We start from the raw sequence: 27224 nt of genomic DNA on the forward strand, positions 1-27224 counted from the left end.
GTCATTATGGCTACTTCTAGGAATCCCAGCACAAGGCATCGTGCACCTATTTATACCAAGGCAGCCCGTCTCATTCACGTTTAGATATTCGGAATGTAGGCTTATCTTTCCACCTTAGATAGCAGACCCATGTAGGTGTCGGGGAATTGGTTTACCCTTTCGTACTAGAGAGCAATTAGTTTATCCTCTCGCACTGGAGAGCAGACCCATGGTGGGTGTCAGGGAATTAGCTTACATTCTTGCATTAGAGAGCAATTAGTTTATCCTCTCGCACTAGAGAGCAGACCTATATGGTTGTTGAGGAATTGGTTTACCCTATCACACTAGAGAGCATGGTTGGTTCCCCCAATGGTGTAATTCATGCGATAAGTCCCTATGAAGGGTGTTGTCTTTTTTTGAAGTAAAGGAGTAATCAGTTGTTGTAAGCATGCAGCCGAGCCAATTTGCATATTACTTCTGAATTCCTCATTGAAGAATGAGTGAAACGACGAAAACTTAGCTGTAAAGTAGGAACTGCATAACAACTGGATAATCTTCGGCTTGTGAGGTGGTGGCTGTCAAGCTACTTGAGTCTTTGGGCTTTGATGTAGTAGAGTACTTCCTCAGATTGTAAGCGTTTTACTGTTTTTCGATCTCTTTGTCGTTCATGGTAGAGAAGGTGTAATTTCCTTTGCCGCCTACTCTACTAATCTTGTACAAACCTTCCCAAATGGGATCATCCTTTTTGAGCCTTCTCTGTTGGCAGTGATGAAGGTTATCCTTAGGACTAAATCTTCGAGCTGGAATTGCCGGATCTTAGCCCTTTTGTTGTAGCTAGAGATGAGTTGTTGCTGGTAAGCTGCGATGCTGGTGATGGTCTACTCGCGTTTATCCTCTGGCAGATCTAAGCTTGTGGCCATCTCCTTAATGTTCTGTTCGATGCTTGGCAATTAAGTACTGATACTTGGCATAATGACACTGAGAGGAATGATCGCTTCTGAACCAATTGTCAAAGAGAAAGGAGTCTCACCGGTGGCTTGTCGTTTGGTAGTGTGATACGCCCTCAGATATCCAGGGAGTTCATCTAGCCATTTTCCCTTTTTGTTGGAGAGGGACTTCTTGAGGCAGTCGAAGATCGTCTTATGGAATGCTTTAGCCTGCCCATTGCCTTGAGGATATCTCAGTGCAGACATTGTTGGAAATGTGCCCTAAAACCAATCATATGATGATACTTTATGGACATTTCACATGTTAAACTAATCTAGTTTAATATTAAGGGTAAACATTATTGTTTGAGCCGTCTCATATAAATGTTATATGCTTAAATGATAAGTCCAAGGAATATGTGATTGGAAGAATGTGATCTAAAGAAGTTAGATTTATGAGACCATTCTTTCGTTGACACATCCTAAACGTTCCTGATCATAGGATTGTCAATTGGGCATTGACAGTCCGTTAAGATCAGTACGTGCTATGTCTTCTCTCAGGGAGAGTGACTAGTCTCGAGTCATTGGTGTGTGTGACATCAAGACAAGTACGTAGGTGCTCAATAGAGAATGAGTTCACTGAACACGATCAACGAAGAGTTCTCATATTCATGTCACATGAGAACTCATGGTTGGGATAATGCAAATTAGTCTTTTGACCTGAGGCATCACAGTTGTCTTGTGGTTAGGTCCTTAATCTTTGATTATGTCAAAGACACTCCATCAGGAGGGTGTCCATGGAATCGTTGGGGTTAAGCCACTTAGCCATGGAGGCAAGTGAATGCGCAACAAGGGATCTCTAACCTTCAAACTGTTTGAGGGAGAATACTCTATGATATGATTAAGAATCTTTGGCCAAAGTATGAATGAGATTTAGGAATGTGTTCCAAATCACATTCAAGGTAATCATATAAGCACAAGACTCACATTGGATAGTAGACATGAATACACTATCAAACCAAACAATGTGGTTAAGAGTATTGTATTAGAGAAAGACCGTATTGCATTTGTAATCCTAAAACTGAATAGGTTCTCCACCTCTTCTGATTAGCTTGGGTAACCATGACATGCTGCTAGGCGTCAACCATGGTTTGTGGAAGCCCTAAAAGTGTATTATCACTAACGGGAGAATTGAAAGTAAGTTTCAATTCACAATCGATTAGAAAGAGTTTTAATCGCCCACTGCCTCGCTAAAAGGAACCTAATGGATCGTTCACCGAGTAAGGTAGCGTTTGAAGAAACAACGGAGATGACTAAGAATAATTAAATGGTTTAATTATTTATCTAAGGCTAGGATTAATTAATATGTTAATTAATCAAACGAATAAGTTCGTTAAAGACCTCGGGTTAGTTTTGGGCCGCAAGGCCCAATGGGATTTGAATGTCAAGCCCATTAACTCAAGTTGTATGACAACTTGAATAAACAAAGGGCTTGAAAGCCCAATAAACCCTATAGGCTTGCCATGTTAGAAGAATAGGGCTTTTGGTCCATTAGGTCACTTATTTGAAGGGACTATATAAAGGACTTTATAGCCTAAAATTTACATATGGTAATTTTTGGGGAAAGGATGAGAACACAAGCTCTCCTTTCTCTCTAAAATTTAGGCCACCTTGGAGGGATCATCTAGCAATCAAACTCCTCCAAGGTCACTCATTTCTTCTTCATTATGCCTTAGTGATGAATCATTAGAGGTTCTCAATTTTGGGAACTTTGGAGAAACTTTTTCATCCATCCAAATCCATGGATCTAAGATGCAAGGAATGAAGGCCCTCTCTTTGGGTGATTAGCCTTTGCTTATGCAAAGAGGAATCTACAAAGGTATTGATTTCTCAACTCACTTTGTTTTGAGTTGAGTCTTGGTTCACCTATCTACTAGGCTTTGAATTTCATGGGTAAATGTTTTGTTTTTAAGTGCATACAAGCATGATTCCGCCTTTAATTGTTAATTGCATGCTATTGATGTTGCTTAAATGAACATGTTTTTCACAAATCTTCCTTCAAGTGGTATCAAGAGCCTAAGTCTAGTAGTTGGTGAATCCTTTTGGGTTTTGTAGTTCATAGTTTGTGATTTGAATGTTGTAATTGTTACAAGCTTTATTCTTGCTTCTTTGAATGTAAATTTTGTTAGAAAATTTGCCATCTCAAATGTTGTAGATGTAGTTCATATGAGCATGAATTTTGGAGCTAAAATTTGGTGCCATGTTTTTGGGGAAATTCGGCCAAATCCAAAGGGTGGAATTTTGGGTTCTTGTTTGACTTGTTAAAAGTGTTTTAAAGTGACTTTTGGAACCCCTATGTACCCTAGTATGGTTGTATGTTATTTCCCTTAAGTTTGAGTGGTTTTGGTATGTTTTTGGGTGAAGAATGTTCATGGAGCTCTTATGGGTTTTCATGAATGTTCTTCATTGTTCTTGATATGTTCTTGCCAAGAACAAAAGGTTTGGTGTTTTGATTCAAAGTTTTGATTTATTTCATAAAGTTTTTGTTTTGAAATATTTCTTATGTTTAAATATATTAGATATTTATTTTGAAAAATTAAAGAAATTTTAGTGGGTTTGGTGTGTAATGATTTATTCCATTACACACACCCCACTTACAAAACTTTGAATTTTTTTTTATAAACTTTGCTTCAATGGCCGGCCACCCTACTCAATTAGGGTCCTTGTGGGGCATTCATGCAATTATATAAAGTTTTGATACTTTTGTGTATTTGCATTTTGACCCAAAAGTTTACGTTTTTACGTAAAGGTCCAAAATCACTAAAAGGACAAATTGTTTTGCTCCTTTAATGAAGTTTTATTTTTTGTGGAAATTTTTGGGTTCTAGTTGTAATTACATGAAGTAGTGGACTTTTGTGTTGTTTACAAAGTGACCCCAAAAGTTTAAGTTTTTGCAAAATAGCCCAAAAGTTGAGGTTAATTGCACTATGGCCCAAACAAGTTGAGGTCATAGCATTTTGGCCCAAATTAGGTAGAGAACAAAATTGTTTTGTCTCTTTAAATGAGAATTGGATTTTCATTTCATTTAGCTCCATTTAAATCAATTCTATGGATACAAAAACCAAATGAAAATGTTGCATTCAAGTTTAATTAGTTAAAGTGTTAATTAATTAAAGAAAGGGTGATTATGAACCTTAGCCTACGATAATTGAGCTATGTGAAAGGCCGTTTCAAATTTGTTTGAACCATGGGAATGTGTAGATTAAATTTTGGTTGTAATTTGATATGATCAATTGTTGTAAAAGAGCATAAGCTCTTCTTTACTTTAAAGTAATTTGATTTGATCAATTGTTGTAAAAGAGCATAAGCTCTTATTTACTTTGAAGTACTCCTTTCTTGTTTTATTCGATATGCATGAAATTGGAGTAGTTGGGTCCAACGCCCAATAAGACAACACGCCTTAATGTGATTAAACGCGTAACTAAAATCAATCTCCATCCCTAGACCGAGATTCAACACTAGGCTCGTGTTTGAATCGAATCAAAGGTTCATAGTCATCCTAAGGCCCTAAGGCAACTATATAGTCCATCAATGAATGCAAATCTTATGTTAGTAGTACCATATAGTCTTGCTTTAAAAACCGTTTTAAAAGCATAGTGGGAGTATTATATACTACTAAATCAATCATATGGACCAATAGTTGTAATAGGACCAAAATGTTTTAATCGGATTAAAATGTATGTTTATATGTGATGAGACCTAAAAACCCTCAACCAAATCAATATTAAGTTGATAAGCGAGAGATGCTTTGAATATCTCTTCGTGGCCTTCCACCGTGGTAGGCTCCAATCGTTTGTGACTTGTACACCGGCTTCACCCTATAATGGGGGAGTACAAAGTGCATGCTTACATTCAGGAGGAGTCTATACGCATATGATGAGGTGAGTGTAGACAACGAGTATGACCAACATGATATAATTCTGAGGTTGTGCTTGAACCTCTACATAAACTAAGCATGGTGGGAATAACTTAACTAAGTGCAATGGTGCCAACATGATATAATTCTGAGGCATTCATTCTCTAGAGGCCAAACTAGATGGGTAATTACAAGAGTTGTAAATGGCTAAAGTGTTATTCTCTCATCATTATTTTTGCTAACCAAAATGATATAATTCTGAGGTGGGCTTGGTAATGGTGAGTCTCCCATACCCCGCTAAGAGTTCAACAAAACTCTCGAATTCCGATGAGGGATATGGAATTTGCCAAAAATAGTGGGTGGTGCTATTTGATTTAAAGACCCGAATCAAATGGCTTAAAATCAATCAGTTTATATACGTTATGTATTTGTTTACCAATATATTTGCAAACGCTATCCAAAACTTGACAAAGAAAAACCGAACGCTTTAATTTCCGGACTTAGTTCTACAATCCCATAGATTGTCTTTAATGGCTTGTAGATGTAACTAAGTAGTCTCATCCTCACAATCTTCCTATTGATAATGTATCATTGGAAGAATATGTTAGATAAGTCTAACATGAGAAGGACAACACTTTTAATGTCATAATTCTTCAAATACAAATTGTTGTATGAAGAAATAAAAGTTGCTTTGAACAACCCTTAATCAACACAAACTTTAGTGCTTGTCTCTTTGTTACACGAACAAGGAACTTGAGAAGTAAGCACAAGGGCATGGACACTTTATGTGCCATGATTCTTCACTTACAAATTGTTGTATGAAGAAATGAGAGTTGCCTTGAACAACTCTTGAGAGTTTGTTGTTATGTTTAGAACATAATGGTTGGTTGACAAAAATAGTCCATTTATATGGACTTATGATGATTTTGAATCATTGAGTGTTGAAGTGTTAAACCACTTAACGAGACGGAAACTAGGCAAGGACTTTACCTTTGTGTCCCTATCCTAATGGTTCACTAAGTTTATTGTAAACTATATAGTGAACAATAACCGCACGCTCTCCAAATCGTTTGATGTGTATAACACATTTGAAATAAGTTTCAAGAGAGATAGTGGGAGTTTAGGGACCATGACTATTGTAATCAAAAGGGAAGTCAAATGAAGAAGGCAAAATAACTCCAAGGGAACAAACTTTCTTTATGAAAGGATGGACATTGGAAGGGGTATTTGCAAGAAATGTCTTGCAAGTGTCAAGAACACACCTTTCGAAGGTGTTGTAATATGTTCTTGAAATAGTTCAAAACAGTTGGTTCTTCTACTTGAATGCTTGATTCCGTATTAGTAACTATGTTTTACAATTGTTGTAAAAGTGTGCTAATAAGAAGTAGAAGATTAATGAGAGAAGAGAAAGTACTTCACATTCGGAAAGTGAATAAAATATAGATCTCTGCGAAAGCGGATTGTACTTACTTCCTCATATGAACTACCAAAGAAATTGGAAAATACTAAAGATTGTCTTTACATTCCAATTTTAAGGAACTTAAATCCGTCACTATAGTAGAGATGGATAAATGTTTTGTTTGACAAAAACATTGTTCTTTATTAATCAATAATTAGATTATTGTAATTTAATTGGTTGTCTCTATAGTAGAGATGATGTGGTAGTTTAACTGTTTAGAATACGATGATGCTTTAAACCCAAAAGGTTGCAAGGTAGTGACTAATCCCAACTGAGTTGTGATACCTCTAAAACATAAGTTACGAGTTGGTCATAGATGGATGCTTTGGATCGTTAGATCCGGATCCAATACCTTCTTGTTAAAATTGTATAGAGGCGAAATGTTCGAATCTTTATTCTTTTGGAAAGAAGAAAGAATCACAAAGTTGTTGAGGTTAATTCACTTAGATGTTAGTGGCACTTGTCCACAACATAATACTACTCATGTTGTATGACATTCACCGAAGATCACTCTCGGTTGGACTATAGTTTATTTTGAATAAACACAAGTCCGAATACTTTGCAAAAGGTTTCAAAGAATTCAAGAAATGTAAGTAGATGAGTAAGACGTCTAAAGTATTTACCTCCTTAGATTTGATCCAAGGTAAAAGTAACACTTTAGATTAATTTCCTTGAAAAATATCAAGGAAAGTAGCATCGTAAGATAATGAATTTCTCCATTAGGAGAAGAATGAACATGAATAAGATTTAGTTCGTTGGACATTATCAATTACCCATATATATATATGATATATACTTCTAAGACAACCTAGTTCCTATGCCACAAGCTCCAAAGTAGTCCAAAAGGATTTATAAACCGTCTCAGTTGAATGGTTTGGACATAATATGGGTTTCCGAAACCATTATTAAGATAGTCTTGATAATATATGTCTAAAACTATAAATCACAAGACAGGTTAGTTGTAAAGATCCATCCATCATGGATCTTAGCAAGCTAGTGGGAGCTATAAGCGTCTTATGAGAAAAGATCAATTGTTTGATTTCTCATAAAGATGTAAATGAATCTTTTGTTTACTAGGTTTACAAAAGATTAGTGGGAGTTGATCATATTCCTAAATTTGAATATATATACATGATATATATTAATTTTGAAAATGAAAGGAATTCTTCATCGTTAAAGTTATGACTTTAAACATTCTATAATGATAGAATGTATATGGGAGACATAGTCTATATACATGGGATGGAAATCTATAATGATAGATTTCAAGATATAATTGGATTATATCAATCCCTAAAATAGACAAGAGAAGCTAGGAAGTTTCTCATATGATGATAAACTTCAATAAGAATGACAAATTCTAGTGAGACTAGGAAGTTGTTCTTCTCAAAGGGAATGTATCCTTTGACTCCCAAAGAAATAATGCGTAAATAGAATCCTTTATGCATACGCAGAAAGGTGATTTATGTATTTCATATTGTATGAAAACATTGATATAAGTTGTACCTAGAACAGTACAAGATGATATCAGTGCAAGCCCAGGATCAGAACCATGGCAACTGTCAAGTGAATCCTTAGGTATTTAAGAAATACTAAGGATGGATTCCTCAAGAATGAGGAAGAATTAGAGTAACGTAATGGAAGCGTAAATGTATTAGATTATGAATCTAATCCATCATAGAATATCTCTTCATTATGAATAAAGTGATAATGAGATATCTCTTTATTATGACTAAAGAGATATTTGGGTGGAAACGTTAAAAGTAATGACTTTAATGTGTTCCATCATGTATGCAAAATATATTGCCATATAGAAGCTTACAACATTGTTGTTTGGATGGGAAAGTTCATTCATGAACTCTCCATTCGGTTCCAACCAGAAAGTGTATGACATTAATGGGGCGATAGCTCAAGCCAGGGAATCAAGGTCTCATCAAGGTCTGAACTCAAATGAGAGACTGAACCACATGATTGAGAATCATCTATAATGGTGACGTCGTTATTCTCAAGGTTGCTTCTATGGATAACATATAGATATCCATTGTCTAGGCCTACTACTCAGCCATTTATGAAATGACTACAGAAGAGGTATCATCACTGATGACTAAGCTGATTGGCTCTAGTGCAAGTGGGAGATTGTTGGAAATGTGCCCTAAAACCAATCATATGATGATACTTTATGGACATTTCACATGTTAAACTAATCTAGTTTAATATTAAGGGCAAACATTATTGTTTGAGCCGTCTCATATAAATGTTATATGCTTAAACGATAAGTCCAAGGAATATGTGATTGGAAGAATGCGATCTAAAGAAGTTAGATTCATGAGACCATTCTTTCGTTGACACATCCTAAACGTTCCTGATCATAGGATTGTCAATTGGGCATTGACAGTCCGTTAAGATCAGTATGTGCTATGTCTTCTATCAGGGAGAGTGATTAGTCTCGAGTCATTGGTGTGTGTGACATCAAGACAAGTACGTAGGTGCTCAATAGAGAATGAGTTCACTGAACACGATCAACGAAGAGTTCTCATATTCATGTCACATGAGAACTCATGGTTGGGATAATGCAAATTAGTCTTTTGACCTGAGGCATCACAGTTGTCTTGTGGTTAGGTCCTTAATCTTTGATTATGTCAAAGTCACTCCATCAGGAGGGTGTCCATGGCATCGTTGGGGTTAAGCCACTTAGCCATGGAGGCAAGTGAATGCGCAACAAGGGATCTCTAACCTTCAAACTGTTTGAGGGAGAATACTCTATGATATGATTAAGAATCTTTGGCCAAAGTATGAATGAGATTTAGGAATGTGTTCCAAATCACATTCAAGGTAATCATATAAGCACAAGACTCACATTGGATAGTAGACATGAATACACTATCAAACCAAACAATGTGGTCAAGAGTATTGTATTAGAGAAAGACCGTATTGCATTTGTAATCCTAAAACTGAATAGGTTCTCCACCTCTTCTGATTAGCTTGGGTAGCCATGACATGTCGCTAGGCGTCAACCATGGTATGTGGAAGCCCTAAAAGTGTATTATCACTAACGGAAGAATTGAAAGTAAGTTTCAATTCACAATCGATTAGAAAGAGTTTTAATCGCCCACTGCCTCGCTAAAAGGAACCTAATGGATCGTTCACCGAGTAAGGTAGAGTTTGAAGAAACAACGGAGATGAGTAAGAATAATTAAATGGTTTAATTATTTATCTAAGGCTAGGATTAATTAATATGTTAATTAATCAAACGAATAAGTTCGTTAAAGACCTCGGGTTAGTTTTGGGCCGCAAGGCCCAATGGGATTTGAATGTCAAGCCCATTAACTCAAGTTGTATGACAACTTGAATAAACAAAGGGCTTGAAAGCCCAATAAACCCTATAGGCTTGCCATGTTAGAAGAATAGGGCTTTTGGTCCATTAGGTCACTTATTTGAAGGGACTATATACAGGACTTTATAGCCTAAAATTTACATATGGTAATTTTTGGGGAAAGGATGAGAACACAAGCTCTCCTTTCTCTCTAAAATTTAGGCCACCTTGGAGGGATCATCTAGCAATCAAACTCCTCCAAGGTCACTCATTTCTTCTTTATTATGCCTTAGTGATGAATCATTAGAGGTTCTCAATTTTGGGAACTTTGGAGAAACTTTTTCATCCATCCAAATCCATGGATCTAAGATGCAAGGAATGAAGGCCCTCTCTTTGGGTGATTAGCCTTTGCTTATGCAAAGAGGAATCTACAAAGGTATTGATTTCTCAACTCACTTTGTTTTGAGTTGAGTCTTGGTTCACCTATCTACTAGGCTTTGAATTTCATGGGTAAATGTTTTGTTTTTAAGTGCATACAAGCATGATTCCGCCTTTAATTGTTAATTGCATGCTATTGATGTTGCTTAAATGAACATGTTTTTCACAAATCTTCCTTCAGACATGTGCTGCTTGATGCCATACTTTTGGAATAACTTCACTAAATTTTTTTCCTACGAATTGTAGGGCCTTGTTTGTGATAATGGATTGAGGGATGCCAAATTGGCAAATGATGTTCCTTCATATGAAGAGCTCTATGTCTGTTTGTGTCATGGTAGTCATGGGCTCTGCTTCTATCCAGTAACGGGGGGCATTGGTCCTACCAAGTCGATTGCCCACTGCATGAACGGCCAATGACTTGTTTGCGAGTGTGATTTGCTAACAGGCAATGTTGGTACCGATTGTAACGTTAGCAACGGTCATAGTTTTGTACTAACTTTGTAGCATCTTAGTGCATGGTAGACCAGTAGTTGCCTGCGTTTAGAACCTTTTATGCTAAGGATTGGCATCTGGAGTGATTTTCACAAACGTCTTCGTGGATTATGCTTAAACCTTTAGGTCGTTAGGAGATGCTGGGCAGCAGAGATGTGGTTTAGTGTAGGATCTTTGGATGAGAATGTCGTTCCACATGTAGTAGTGTCCTTCCTTTATTTGGAGCTTTCTAGACTCCAACCTTTCTGTGGGGAATGTGCCATTGATTAGGTAGTCTATAATAGAAATTTGCCAATTTGAGGTTGTACTAAGCTATGACACTTCGGCTGCTGGCTCTGCCTCTATGCTTGGCTTGTCTAGACACTCCATCGGAATAGAGCGTTTAAGTTGGTGGTCGAGAGGGAAGCCTAGGTTGACTAGTGCATCCGCGTAAGCGTTGTCTGCTCGCGGAACTTGAGTGAGGGTATAAGTCTGAAACGCCTTGAATAGTCTACCTAGGGATTAGTTGGGAATCAGAATGAATTACAAGCTTTTTCACCGCCAAGTCTTTTGAAATTCGGAGGCCAGCTAATAGGATCCCGTACTCTGCTTCGTTGTTGGATGCTTTGAAGCCTAAAGTGATTATCTGCTCAGGGATCAAATCATCTGGGGTGACAAAGACTACGCCTTTTCTCAAACCTTTGTAGTGGATACGTCATCGACATGCAAATGCTAGAACTCTCCATCGAGTAGAGAAGGCGCGGCTATGGCATACTCGGCTACCTCCGAGGCATCATTAAGCCACTCTGTTGCGTTGCTTAGGCTAGGCGTGAAGGCATGGTAGGGAGCTGTGGAGCTAGGGCCATACTACATACAGCAGGAGATGCTCAGCTGCCGGTATTGGGCCATTTTATAGTTGAATTATGGAGAAATTGACGACTGAGGCCGTGTGACATGTAGCAGGAGGTGGTGTTCGACTGCTGGTACATATTGCTCCTATGTAGAATGTTTTGGGGTAATGAGGACAAAGCTTGCTTCCAAGTGTGTCCTTCTAGTGTTCGTTTGCCCTTGGCGCACCTTTGGGCAGAGTTGTTGTGTTCGTCAAAAAAATTTTCTTACATCAGTGTCTACACCTTTATCGTCGCGCGTCTGGATTGGGTGAAATAGTGCCTCATGAGGATGACTACATGCGTCTGAAGGTAAAACTTGAGCTTCTGGGTTGCAACAACTATCACCAAAGTTAGCTTTTGAATTTCTGGTAGCATCAATAAGAGCTTTTGAACTATGGAATACAGGTAGTCGGGCCCCCAGCTTTTTTCGTATAATGGTAGAGCTTATTGCTGCTTCAGATACCATGAAACATACAAATATGTCCTCCACTACTTCTGGTTTGGATTGTAGGGAGATGATGTCGGGTCTTTCAAGTCTTTGCATCTTGATCCGCGAACCTTGTCCCAAAGTGCATGCTTGTCTTTCAGAGTAAAAAAGTCTACCAGAGTTAGATCTTTTTTCATGATCAGTTTTTTGAACAGCGGGTGATCTGCTGGAAGTCCATTTTGGAAAGCTATTATGTCTGCTTCATCTTATCCGTGAAGGGTGACCTGCTTATGTTGGTCATGTTCCGTCGTAGTGCCTCGTGGTGACCTCGTTGCGCTGGAAATCGCACAATCGCTTAGTCAAAAGTCTTTCTATTTCTTCCTGAATTTTTCTTTGTTGGGGTAGTGGAGCTCTTGGCTGCCCCTAGTCGTGACCTGCTGGTCTGGGCTATTTTTCCATGTATTCAGCTCGTTTATGCCGCAGCTATGGTACATGTGGTACGGTACTAGCAGACGAACGAATTTCTCGTAGGTTGCCGATTTAACTTGAGCCAGATTGAGTGACTAATTCTCTCCGTCTGTCATGCTGCCTACTCCAATATGAGGTAGAGAATGCTCCTTACGGGCTTAGCTGCAAATGAACACTTCGCCTGAAAGGTTTTTCATGTTGACTATTAGAGTGTGACACTAACCATGAATGTACGTTCATCCGTGGGCCTAGTCGAGAATGCATGCTCCTTCGTGCGCTAAGACGGGAGTATATGCTACCTTGAGGGCCTGGTTAGGAGTGTACACTGCCCGAACGCTTGGTTCATGGCTGGTTGAGTGATTGCTTGCAGGGACGTTGTTGGAAAGGTTCTTTGCTTGCCCTTTTCCTACTTCAGGACACTTCGTCTGGGGCACATTGCATCTCAGTGCACTGCAAGAACTGTTCAACAAGGGCGCCTGTTGTGCGAGGGCGCTCGTCAACTCTATGACTTGTGGAGACAAGTGTTGTTCTCCATTTGGGTTGGAAGAGCTTGGAAATAATGTATCTCATTGAGCAGTGAAAGTGTGGTAGACTCCGAGCGCAAGATTTGAGTTGGGAAATGTGCTGAAAATGTTCCCAGGTTGATCATCGATCCGAAAATTTAGAGCTGGGATGGTTGAACTAATCTTGGACTGATTTGGGCTTGGAAGGCCAGGGAAGCAGGTTGGGCCAGGGGAGCAGGTTGAGCCGCAGGAGCAAGCTGGGCTGCTCATGGGAGCAGGCTGGGCCATGGGATTGGGTTGCTCAGCTTATGGCACACGTGGGTGCGAGGCTAGGGCAAGGCTCAGCAATGCGTTAGGTTCTCGTCGGGTTTGAGTAGCTCGGGCCGTCTCACCTTGGGCTTGGGCCCGTGTGGGCTTCAATGCCATGGTTTGGGCCGTGGTTGTGGAGCCGTGGGATTTGCCAAAGATGGTTGCCATGGTGGTCACCAGGGTGGTTACCATTGTGGTGCCTCATAGAGGTGCTACTCAACTCACCGCCATGTTGAGCCTTGTAGATCGTTGCGGCCCTAATCCTTGAACGTTGGAATTTCCGTTCGTCGAGGTTTCTGAATCTCTTGCCATTGTATTTTTCTTTTACGTTTTATCAAATGATTTTTAGGAATAAAAATTCCTAGAATAAGAACGTATGAAAAATCTACAAATAGGCAAAGAAACAAGAAACCTTAGATGCGAGAGTCTTCTACGAACGTGTGACTCAACTCTCAATGAAAACACCAATTTATGGATGCAAATTTCTTACTCTTTGCTCTTGGATAAAATTGCACCTACAAAACAAATAACACCTTAAGTCAAAGCCAAGAGCATCACGCTCCCACGATGAATTGGGGGGGCTTTAGCTGAAAAACCTCCGATGCCAAAGTTAGAATTTTGAGGGGAAAATGGTTGGAGAATTTACAAAATTTAACAAGAGAATTGGAATTGAGTTTTGGAGAGAATAAGTAGTATTTATATGGGTGTGGCCGGCCCCTTTGGGAGAAGGAGGACCGGCCACTTGGTTGGCGTTTTGGGTGAGGTTCATGATTTGTAGCTAATTAGGAATAATTGAATAATAAATCAATTAATTAGCTAATTAAAAAGGAATGATTTGGGGGTTACCTCGTGGAGAGGATTTGATGAGGATTGATGAAATAGGTTTAAAAATAAATACCTATTTGGGCATTTTTGACTTGATTGAGGGATGATTGTCCATTGCTCGTGCGTAGGAATTCCAGTGTGCCTTGAGGGTAAGTTTGTCCTTTCAACCCAAAAATCCACATCTTGCCTCTTGATTATTTTTGGCTCCACAGACATGAAATCTGGATATTGGCAGATTCAGATTGCTGAAAAAGACAGGTACAAAACTACATTCAATGTGGAATCTGGATATTGGCAGATTCAAATTGCTGAGAAAGACAGGTATAAAGTTGCATTCAATGTACCATTTAGACATTATGAATAGAATATAATGCTATTTGGGGTTTAAGAATGCTCCTTTAGATTTTCAAAATATAATGAATGATATCTTTAATCTTTACTCCATTTTTACCGTTGTTTTATATTGATGATGTTTTAGTTTATTCTAATTTGTAAGAACAACACTTTAAACATCTAAATATTTTCTTGAAAGTGGTAAAAAATGTAGGTTTGGTTGTCTCAGCTCGCAAAATGAAACTCTTTCAAATAAGGTTCAATTTTTAGGTCATAATATTCATAAAGGAATTATTTTGCCTATTTATTGAGCTATTGATTTTGCTAACAAATTTCCAGATGAATTCGGATAAAAACAAACAAAAAAGGACAATTGCAAAGGTTTTTGGGAAGCCTTAATTATGTAGGAGATTTTTACAAAGACCTAGCGAAGGATAGCAAGCCACTCTACAAAGGCTAAAGAAGAACCTTGTTCCTTGGACAAAAGAACAAATTCGAGCTGTAAGACTTTTGAAAAGAAAGTCAATGAACTAATGTGTTTAGCGTTACTAAACCCAGAAGCCTTCAAAATTGTGGAAACTGATGTTTTTGATGAAGCCTATAGAGTCATGAAGCAAAGAACTCAAGAACACAAGGAGTCTTTAGTCCGTTTTACTTCTGGTGTCTGGAAACCAACCTAGAAAAACTATTCTACTGTTAAGAAAGAACTTTTATTAGTAGGTCATGCTGTGACAAAATTTGAGAGTGATATTCTTAACAAACGTTTCCTGATTAGGGTGGATTGCAAGGCGGCTAAGGATATTTTATTGAAAGATGATAAGAATTTAGCATCAAAACAAATATTTGCTAAATGACAAGAGATTTTGCCAACTTTTGATTTTGATATTGAATTTATTAAAGGTGAATCTAACTTTTTGCTTGATTTTTTAACACGTCAATTTTTGCAGGGCACACATAAAAGGAATGAGCACGATCTAGCTCTCTCTAAAAAGGGATCCACCTTCATGTAAAATGGTTTTGCTTCATCCTCCCAGGCAAATCCAAATCCAATTTCAATTGCTATCCTTTATAACAAAGACAGGAAGAAAGCCATCACTGACAACCTTTTTACATGGTCTATTGCAATTCCTCTGATAAACATATAGGATTCAGATTTATTACCATCTCCGAGACAAGTTGGTAAAAAATACTATCGTGAACATATCCTTCCTTTTTATAAGCAAAGATATTAGTATGAGCAGATTTTAATTGAAACTAAATTAGTTGATATTGTTCACAGATATAGAAGTGAATCAAACAATATGATTTCTTTCTCAAAAATTCAGATACTGAAAGTTATCTCCCTGGAAGCATGGGATTTAGTTTTATTTTTCAAAACATTCGATATTCCTGATAGAAACATATTTATGCTACTTATCTATGTTGTTTCCTTGCATTTAGTATGCTAATTACTACTTATTATAGTCTTTTAAGCTATTTTCGAGTGTTTTTAGGTCCTAATGGTAAAGTTGGCAATAAAGTGCATTTTGGAGCCATTTGGAGCAGTTTTGGGCATGGAATGGATAGCTTGCATATGGAGCAAGGAGGATGGACGAAATTGAAGTCAAGAGAGGCTAGGAACATGCTACAAATTTGGAGAAATGAGTTCAAAGACAAAGAAGATAAGGAAAGAGCAAGAAATAAGGAACATTATCAAACCCTATCTTATCCAACCATATCTTATCTTATCCTATCTTAATCTTTTGCTACCTTAATTCCAGCTGCAAAGAGGAATTAATTTCACATTAGAACACCTAGATATATGGTTCTAGAGCACCCTATCTGTTCCTACCAAGGTGCTACACCTATTCCCTTCTAGAAACCCCAATCCCTGCCGTGTATTCCTTATCCCTTTCCCCCTTGGTTTCTGAAAGCATTAACCCTTTCCTCCTAGGATTGTGCAATCCTTTTCCCTTCAAAAATTGTGCATTCCCTAGCCCTATAAATATAAGTGTTTGCCACACCATTCAATCTATCCATTCACTCATTCATTCATTCATTCATTCATTCATTCATACATTCAGCCATCAAACACCATAATTCACACCACATCACCCTAGTGTCGCAAGCAAGGAAGGAAGGAGAAGAGGACTTGTGCAATCTACCATACAAGGGAGTGCCGTGCATGCCATTGGAGTGTGGAGCGTTTCTGGGTTCTTTCTATCCTTAGTTTTAGTTTGACGTTTGTTTTAATTTGGTTTTCAATTATGATGAACATGTGGAACTAATTTCTTTTTAGTTAGAGGTGAATTCGAAGCCATGATTATATGTTTTATATGAATTGATTACATCCAATTACTGTTTCTTGAGTCTTGAATGTGATTTTCTTATCTAAGTAATAAAAACTTGTTTATGTATGTTGGTTGAGGGTTGACACTTAATTTGCATACATGAATTTGATGCTAAAGTATAAGGGAGTTTCACGTAATAGTTATTCACTTATATTCACAAGTAGTGGAGGTTACTAGTCACAATCGTGTTAAGTGAATCCTTTGAAGGGAAAATATGAGATTTATGTGGGATTTCTAGTGACTAGCATGCATATACAATTCAAAATTTATATACGAAAGCAACGGAAGCATGTCATACATTTTATCAAAGCTATAGTCATGCAAATCCCCTTCAAGATGCATAGGTTTATATAAGATGCATAAAAAACAATTTATTGAAGAACAAAGTTTAGGAGTAGTTTTATACCTCTTGATCTAGATCTAAGACCAAGGATTGACCACCTCCAAGCTCTTTGCTCCTTGAACTCCTTGAGCCTAGCCTCCCTCCTTGCCTCCTCCACTTTGTTGAGAATGAGTGCTCCTAGGTCCTCTTCAAGTTTCCAAAGATATGAAAACCTCTAAAGATCCTCACCCACTTTGTAATGAGAAAGATGAAGGGATTAACCAAAGGGTGATAAGATGATTAGCTAGAATACCCTTTGGTGGCCGGCCCTTTGAAGTTTGAGAGAGAATGAGTTTTTTTTTTCTTTTGTGTATGTTATGAACTACTTAACACACTCACACACACTTTCATTATTATGTTCCTTTTATTTCTTAAAGAAACAAGTCAACAATTGACTCACTCTCTCTCCCTTCTCATTTGGCCGGCCTTTGGTGTTTGGTTTGGGCTTTGGGCTTTTAATTATTTCAAGTCATCCAATGCTTGAATAAAAGCCCAATGGGTTTTGGCCCAATAGGCCGAATTAAACCCGAACGTTTCTTTAAGCCCAAAACGATCTTTATCGCTTTTATGATTTCTTTAGACTTTCTAAATTAATCAAAACACTTAATTAATCCAATTAATTATTTCCTTCATCCATTAGTTACTCACTACAAGAGTGTATCGGTGAACAATCTTTTAGGTTCTAATTAGCAAGGCAGTGAGGTGATTGGCACCAATCCAATTGATTATCCAATCACTTAGTGATTTAAAACTTACTTTTAATTCACCTTCCTTTTAATGACTACATTTAATCATCTAGAAGAACTCACAAGCCATGAATGACATCTAATCATATATCATGGCTACCCAAGCTAATGTAGAAGTTATTCGGAGAACCTATTCAATTGGAATTACAATGTAATTCGATCCTTCTCTAAAACAATACTCTCAATCACATTACTAGGGTATGGATTTATAATGTCAAACCCCTAATGTGATTATTCCTTCTTATACGATTCATTTGAGACGTATAGGAATGCTTTCCTTTATTACGCTCGATACTTCGGCCGAAGATTCCCGAATCATATCTTAGAGTATTCATCCTCTCTTATCGAGGATTAGAGATTCCTTGTTGCGCATTCACTTGCCTTCATGGCTAAGTGGCTTAACCCCAACGATGCCTTGGACACTCTCGAATGGAATGACTTTAACATAATCAAAGATTAAGTACTTAACCACAAGACAACGAGATGCCTCAGGTCAAAGGATTACTTACATTATTCCAACCATTAGAGTTACTTGCTTGACATGTGAGTAGACCTCCATGCAAGTACTCTCGTTCGATTGTGTTCAGTGAACTCATTCCCTTAATGAGCACCTACATGCTTGTCTTAGTGTCGCTACACGAATGGGATGAGACTTTCCATCCTTCCAATTGAAGCGGACATAGTATGTACCAGTCTATGGATTGTCAGTATCCCTCCGACAATCCTTATGACCAGGAACCTTTTTGGACATGATGGTTATGAGAAGAAGGTCTCTGTAACCTAACATCATTAGGTTACTTCTTCCATCGATCCATTGTCCATGGATTCACTATTTAGGACATATTTCGTTCATTGAGATAGTCCCAATTAGTATCTTTGCCTTCCGATGTATAAGAGTCATATATACATCAATTCATTGTCCTGAAAGGTTTCTTCCAAAGATTGACTTTCAGGGCATATTTCCAACAATCTCCCACTTGCACTAAAGTCAATCACTAGTGTATCTTATACATCCAACAATCTCCCTCTCTTATGCTCGTAGGTTAACTTGGTTATGTATTTAATCACCTTTTAATTTAAAAGGGATTTACTTATCAAATGTTTCTAAAACATTTTGATGATGTCTCTTTCTTGTGTTCGAATATTTTGATGAGACCTTGATTCCATGGCTTGAGCTATCGCCCCATTACGTCGTAGTATCCTACTAACGACCTTATGGTTTGGATTCAATCATTGGTTCTAAAAGAACCCCTTCCATTCAAAACACCTTTTGAAGCAGTTTCTAAAACAATATATCGATATATATATTTCGTTTGTATACTTTATACAAACTTTGCTCCAACCTTGAGACCATTGTAGTACGATACTAACAATACATTCATATGATTAGTACTTCATCCATTATGAAGTTCCATTTGTTAAAATGGGTTATTTTCACTTTGGTTCGTAACCTAAGTGAATGCACGCTTCCAAAGTCCCACTTTGAAGTTCCTTTCTTAAAGGCAATAATACTCTATCAGTTGCTTTGGTTCTGATCCTGGGATATAGTAATATCTTAAAGTGATAACCCATGGTCTTTCACTTTTGGATATCTACTCACAAGTCCATACATGTGTCCCTTTTGTGATTTTATGACACATATGAAAAAGATTTTCTATCATATAAGAAAATTTTATGATTTGAACCATGAGGTGACGAATTTGAATTGTCTTGTTGTTAAACTATATGTTGTGACTCATTTTGAAACTATTCCCTTTTGTTTCATCAACTTGTCCATATGCTTTGTTATTAGCTTGTTCTCGTAAAAGAGAATGATGGACAACTTCCAACATATAACCATTTTATGCTAGGTTGACGAAACCAACATTCAAAGACTATTCTTTAGAATGTTACACAACATAGATTTTTAACGTTTTGAAGAGCTTGAGTCTTTTAACAATTAAAATTTCAAACTCTTAATAATAGTCAAATACTATTATTATTTAGACAACTATAAACCAATCATATTCAAGTTTATATCCATTTTAACACCTCCCACTATTTCTTATGATTTTAATGAGAAATGATTTCATACATTCAAAAATGTATAAACGTGGAATGTACGAGTAGAGGACATTGTGTAGTAGCTTTAAAACCTTTCAAGCTCATCTGTTTCAACTTTCATTAAGTTGATGCCTTGTTATTAAGTGATTAAAATCTTTAAACTTTTTATAGATTTCGACACTTCTTTCTTGGTTTTAATCACTAACACACTTTAACATTTTAAAACAATTTTAAGAATGTCCAATTAGTTGTTCAAAACTACTAATTGAATCAAGAGTGACCTTGATTATTGTGTTTTAAGTGATAACCATAGAAAACGTTTTTCTTATTACTTATATCATTATAATGTGATATAAATCTTGTATCTCAACTAGGATACAACAAGACAATATTCAATTCATAACACTACTTTAAGGAAATAATATATTAGAAGGCATTCATCACATTACATTAATATGATAACACAAACATTCACAATGTTTAACTTAAAAGGAATTAGCTCTAAACATTTAGAGACTTATTTAAGTACCTTCAAACATTTAGGCATTAATAGTGGTCTTCCATCATATGAAGCCACATAATAAGTTCTTAACATAATAAGAAAGTTTAAAGACAATCTTTAAATGCCTAAACAAACTTCCCAAGTAGTAAGCAAAATCATGGTGACCGAACCCTTCTTCACTCTTTTATTTGCTTGTTCCTCTTCTACTTAGTTCCTCCACCTATATACAATTATACAAGTGATTAGCTCTTTATATCAAATATAAATATTTAGAAGATCTAACAATTAGAATTGAAGATGAGAACATAAACCATACCTTGTGGCTTGTCCTTAAGAGTTGCAAGGTAAAACCTGCAATTCCTCCTCCAATGCCCCTCCTTTCCACAGTGGTGGCAAGTCCCCTTGGGCTCCATTTCCTTTTTCTTTTTCTTCACTCCTCCTTTCGGTTTAGGAGTGGGAGACTTTATCTCCTTCCCCTTTCCTTTGCCATACGGCTTAGGATTGGAAGAGGATGGCTTGTTGTAGGCTACTGCAACAGTCCCTACAACGTTCTCTTTCATAGTCTTCTCAGCAGTTACTAACATGTTTAGTAACTCAGAGAGAGTACTATCTATTTTATTCATATTGTAGTTCATTACGAACTGTGAGAATGAATCAGAAAGAGAAGCCAATATAAAGTCCTGGGCCAATTCCCCGTCAAGTGGAGTACCTAGGTTCTCCAGTTGTTCAATGAATCCTATCATCTTCAGTGCATGTAGATGCACTGGAGCCCCTTTGACCATCTTGGTCTTCACAAGTTCACAAACAGTGTTAAAGCGACGGTTGCGCGTCCCTTCACCATATAACTCCGTAAGATGGAGTATTATGGAAAATGCACTGTCCATGCCCTCGTGCTGTCTCTGTAGCTCCTCATTCATGGAGGCCAACAGATAGCACTTGGCTTGTGTATCATCCTCAACGTGCTTGTCATACTTAGCACGTTCATCCTCTGTGGCCTCAGGGCCAAGAGGTATGTCAGGAAGAGGCTTATCAAGTACGTAAATAATCTTCTCCAACGTTAGGAGAATCTTGACATTACGATACCATGATGGGAAATTGTGCCCCTCTAGGCAATGTTTGTCGAGTATTTTCGCGAATGTGCTTCCAACCATATCTAAATACATAAACAATAAAATAAATTAGTTTGATTGTTGATTAAGTCACACGATTCGGGTCTTTAAACCGAATGACACCACCCACCATTTTTGGCAAATTCCATATCCCTCAAGATGGAATCCGGGAGATTTCAAAGAAAGCTCCTAGCAGGTTATAGGAGGCTCACTATTACCAAGCCCACCTCACGATGATACGATATCGGCTAGCAAAAATAATAATGAGAGGGTACACTTACCCATTTACAACTTTTGTAATTACCCATCTAGTTTGGCCTCTAGAGAATGTGGCCTCACGATGATACGATATCGGCACCATTGCACTTAGTTAAGTTATTCCCACCATGCTTAGTTCATGTAGGGGTTCAAGAATAACCTCACGATGATACGATGTTGGCTATCCTCGTTGCCTACACTTACCTCATCATATGTTCATGGACTCCTCCTGAGTGTAAGCATGCACTTTGTACTCCCCCATGATAGGGTGAAGCCGGTGTACAAGTCACAAACTATTGGAGCCCACCACGGTGGAAGGCCTACGAAGAAATGTTCAAAACATCTCTCGTTTATCAACTTAATATTCGTTTGTTGAGGGATTTTAAGGTCTCATCAATTTTATTTATTTAAACATATTCAAATAAATTGTCCTATTACAACTACTAGTCCAAAGTTAATGAAATTAGTAGCATATGATATCCCCACTATTCGTTTTCATAAAACAAATCAATATCAAAACATTTTTCAAAATATTGGAGATATATATAACTACTAATTGAAATCATTATAGTTTAGTAGCGTATGATACTCCCACTATTTGTTTTGAGAAAAACAAATCAATATCAAAAACGAATTTTTCAAATATTGGAAGTAACTACTACTACTACGGGTTTTGCAATCCTTTGAAATTGGACTTTATAGTTATCTTAGGCTCTTGGATGACCATGGACTTATTGGGTTATTGCAACAACGAGCCAACATTGTTGAATAAGATCTCGGGGAGGTTGTGTCAATTTAATTACGTGCTTTTCAATCCAATTAAAACATTTTCATTGAGCCATTAGAAATGAAAGACAATCATTCATTGCTTATTAGGGCGTTGGACCCATTTAATCTTGAATCTCATGTCAAAACCCTCTTTTAGTTATGTCTCCTTACCAATAGTTAAAGAAACTCTAGTCTAGCACTAGAGGGAATCAACTAACTAAAAGAGATTAAGAAGTAATAAGAATTACAAACCGATTTGTACAAATTCCTACAAATTACATATACTAAGAGGGAGAGATAGATTAATGTCGAAACGTGACAAGGTCCAATTGAAACAGTAATTAAAACACATTCCCAAGGTTCAAACAATTTGATTTTAGCGCCTTATCTCATAGCTCAATTATCGTTTAAGGCATAAGTCCATAGTCACCCATTTACTAATTACTCAATCATATTAAATAATCAAATGGAATGCAACATATAAACAATTAGATTTAGTGCATATGGGCATAATTCAATGATGAGTTTAAACATTAAATAAAATTAAAATCAAACATTTCAATTTTTAAATAGTAGGGGTCTAAATGCAAATATGAAAAAGTTAGGGGTCAAACCATAAATACTAAAAGTAATACCAAACTTTTCTATAAATTACAAAAACCCCACAAGTGGGAAATCCACTAGGGATGGCCGGCCAAATTAAGGGAAGTGGGTAGGTCTCACCCATCTTGCATTATTTCAACATAAAGAAGAAAAATATATCTTGTTTGCCACTTAATTTTGTTTTAAGGACTTTAAGAAAAAGAATGATTGAAATATATATCTAGACAATTCTAGGTATTAATTTAAATTTTGGTGTAGGCTATGGATGGTATGTACATCATCCATAACCACAAAACAATGCATGTAAAACCATTTTCACCAAAAACCAAACCATGAAGACCAAGAACAAAACCATGAACATATTTTCAAGATTTGTATGTTCTTGGTGATTTTTCAAACCCAAAAAACAAAAGTGACAAGATCACTACTTTCTAGCTTCAAAGTGTGTGTGTGAGGTTCAAAACAAAACACAAACACTAACAAAAAATCCCCATTTAGCCGAACCCCCTTTGAAGAACAAAACTCCAAAATTTTTGTTTCTAAACCCTCTTTTCATTCATGCATCCAAAACATTTTTGCATACATATCTTTCTCAACTATTGATACACCTTTTCAACATTTGAAAAAGACAAAAGATAAACATATTTTGAATGAAAAACAATTTAAACTCAAACTTCATTCATGCATCAAAAACACTTTTCTTGCATATCCTTTTTCAACTTTTGATTTACAATTTTTCAACAATTTGAAAAAACAAAAGATAAACATATTTTGAATGAAGCAATAATATGACATACATAAAATTAAAACCCATATGCATAAAATCTAAAAGGACACATCATACATAAACCTTTGGCTCTGATACCACTTGAAGGGAAAATATGAGATTTATGTGGGATTTCTAGTGACTAGCATGCATATACAATTCAAAATTTATATACGAAAGCAACGGAAGCATGTCATACATTTTATCAAAGCTATAGTCATGCAAATCCCCTTCAAGATGCATAGGTTTATATAAGATGCATCAAAAACAATTTATTGAAGAACAAAGTTTAGGAGTAGTTTTATACCTCTTGATCTAGATCTAAGACCAAGGATTGACCACCTCCAAGCTCTTTGCTCCTTGAACTCCTTGAGCCTAGCCTCCCTCCTTGCCTCCTCCACTTTGTTGAGAATGAGTGCTCCTAGGTCATCTTCAAGTTTCCAAAGATATGAAAACCTCTAAAGATCCTCACCCACTTTGTAATGAGAAAGATGAAGGGATTAACCAAAGGGTGATAAGATGATTAGCTAGAATACCCTTTGGTGGCCGGCCCTTTGAAGTTTGAGAGAGAATGAGTTTTTTTTTTCTTTTGTGTATGTTATGAACTACTTAACACACTCACACACACTTTCATTATTATGTTCCTTTTATTTCTTAAAGAAACAAGTCAACAATTGACTCACTCTCTCTCCCTTCTCATTTGGCCGGCCTTTGGTGTTTGGTTTGGGCTTTGGGCTTTTAATTATTTCAAGTCATCCAATGCTTGAATAAAAGCCCAATGGGTTTTGGCCCAATGGGCCCAATTAAACCCGAACGTTTCTTTAAGCCCAAAACGATCTTTATCGCTTTTATGATTTCTTTAGACTTTCTAAATTAATCAAAACACTTAATTAATCCAATTAATTATTTCCTTCATCCATTAGTTACTCACTACAAGAGTGTATCGGTGAACAATCTTTTAGGTTCTAATTAGCAAGGCAGTGAGGTGATTGGCACCAATCCAATTGATTATCCAATCACTTAGTGATTTAAAACTTACTTTTAATTCACCTTCCTTTTAATGACTACATTTAATCATCTAGAAGAACTCACAAGCCATGAGTGACATCTAATCATATATCATGGCTACCCAAGCTAATGTAGAAGTTATTCGGAGAACCTATTCAGTTGGAATTACAATGTAATTCGATCCTTCTCTAAAACAATACTCTCAATCACAATACTAGGGTATGGATTTATAATGTCAAACCCCTAATGTGATTATTCCTTCTTATACGATTCATTTGAGACGTATAGGAACGCTTTCCTTTATTACGCTCGATACTTCGGCCGAAGATTCCCGAATCATATCTTAGAGTATTCATCCTCTCTTATCGAGGATTAGAGATTCCTTGTTGCGCATTCACTTGCCTTCATGGCTAAGTGGCTTAACCCCAACGATGCCTTGGACACTCTCGAATGGAATGACTTTAACATAATCAAAGATTAAGTACTTAACCACAAGACAACGAGATGCCTCAGGTCAAAGGATTACTTACATTATTCCAACCATTAGAGTTACTTGCTTGACATGTGAGTAGACCTCCATGCAAGTACTCTCGTTCGATTGTGTTCAGTGAACTCATTCCCTTAATGAGCACCTACATGCTTGTCTTAGTGTCACTACACGAATGGGATGAGACTTTCCATCCTTCCAATTGAAGCGGACATAGTATGTACCAATCTATGGATTGTCAGTATCCCTCCGACAATCCTTATGACCAGGAACCTTTTTGGACATGATGGTTATGAGAAGAAGGTCTCTGTAACCTAACATCATTAGGTTACTTCTTCCATCGATCCATTGTCCATGGATTCACTATTTAGGACATATTTCGTTCATTGAGATAGTCCCAATTAGTATCTTTGCCTTCCGATGTATAAGAGTCATATATACATCAATTCATTGTCCTGAAAGGTTTCTTCCAAAGATTGACTTTCAGGGCATATTTCCAACATCCTTGGCATAAGTCTCATTCATTTCATAGTGATGAATGCCTTGTCAATGCTTATGATTTTCATAAAACTTAATGACTTTTGATATGTATCTCTATCATCCGTTTCATATAGAGAACTTGAGAAAGATAATTTGATTGTAATGCATATTCATTCAATTTAATGAAATAAGGAAAATATGAGGGTTGGTTGTGCGATGCAATTACCTTAGGGCATTGTCATTCATAGTCTAAAGGAATAATAACTGGAAATTGGTTGTATGCATATATCATGTGTGGAGAAGGACCCTCTAACTAGCCTTTCACCCTTTTAATTCACCAAATTCGTTTTTACAAAGTGTGGTGAAAGGCTAGTTAGAGGGTCCTTCTTCGCACATGATATATGCATACAAACCAATTTCCAATTATTATTCCTTTAGATTATGCATGACAGTGCCCCAAGTTAATTGCATCGCACAACCAACCCTTCCTTATTTCATTGAATTGAATGAATACGCATTACAATCAAATTATCTTTCTCAAGTTCTCTATATGAAACGCATCACAAAGATACATATCAAAAGTCATTAAGTTTTATGAAAGTCATAAGCATTGACAAGGCATTCATCATTATGAAACGCATGAGACTTATGCCAAGGATTCACTTAACATGATTGTGACTAGCAACCTCCACTACTTGTGAATATGAGTGAATAAATATTACGTGAAACTCCCTTATACTTTAGCATCAAATTCATGCATGCAAATTAAGTGTTGATCCTCAACCAACATACATAAACAAGTTTTTATTACTTAGATAAGCAAATCACATTCAAGACTCAAGAAACAATAACTGGATGTAATCAATTCATATAAAACATATAATCATGGCTTTGAATTCACCTCTAACTAAAAAGAAATTAGTTCCACATGTTCATTATAATTGAAAACCAAATTAAAATAAACATCAAACTAAAACTAAGGATAGCAAGAACCTAGAAACGCTCCACACTCTAATGGCATGCACGACACTCCCTTGGATGGCAGATTGCATAAGTCCTCTTCTCCTTCCTTCCTTGCTTGCGACAATAGGGTGATGTGGTGTGAATTATGTTGTTTAATGGCTGAATGTATGAATGAATGAATGAGTGAATGGATGGATTGAATGGTACGACAAACACTTATATTTATAAGACTAGGGAATGCACAATTTCTGAAGGGAAAAGGATTGCACAATCTTAGGAGGAAAGGATTAATGCTTTCAGAAACCAAGGGGGAAAGGGATAAGGATAAGGAATACATGGCAGGGACTGGGGTTTCTAGAAGGGAATAAGTGTAACACGTATGTAAGAACATATAAGGTGTTCTAGAACCACATATCTAGGCGTTCTAATGTGAAATTAAGTCCTTTTTGCAACTGGAATTAAGGTAGCAAAAGATTAGGATAGGATAAGATAAGATAAGGTTGGACAAGGTATGGTTAGATA

The 27224-nt window shown here is 36.9% G+C and overlaps 1 protein-coding gene across 1 annotated transcript; it reads right to left on the bottom strand.

Annotated features, from left to right (window-relative positions):
* Positions 1–857: 857 nt before the first annotated feature.
* On the bottom strand, positions 858–24103 carry LOC125480895. Its single transcript, XM_048592136.1, has 3 exons — positions 24072–24103; positions 21025–21413; positions 858–911 (listed from the first exon to the last, which is right to left on the bottom strand). Exons 2-3 carry the CDS (start codon positions 21409–21411, stop codon positions 858–860), a joined length of 441 nt encoding a protein of 146 aa, XP_048448093.1. The 5' UTR covers positions 21412–21413; positions 24072–24103.
* Between the last annotated feature and the right edge of the window lie 3121 nt (positions 24104–27224).

Source organism: the organism of the source record quoted next, unplaced genomic scaffold (genome assembly GCF_019419815.1).
Source record: "Pyrus x bretschneideri cultivar Hongxiangsu unplaced genomic scaffold, Pyrus_bretschneideri_v1 Contig37, whole genome shotgun sequence".
NCBI lineage: Eukaryota > Viridiplantae > Streptophyta > Magnoliopsida > Rosales > Rosaceae > Pyrus > Pyrus x bretschneideri.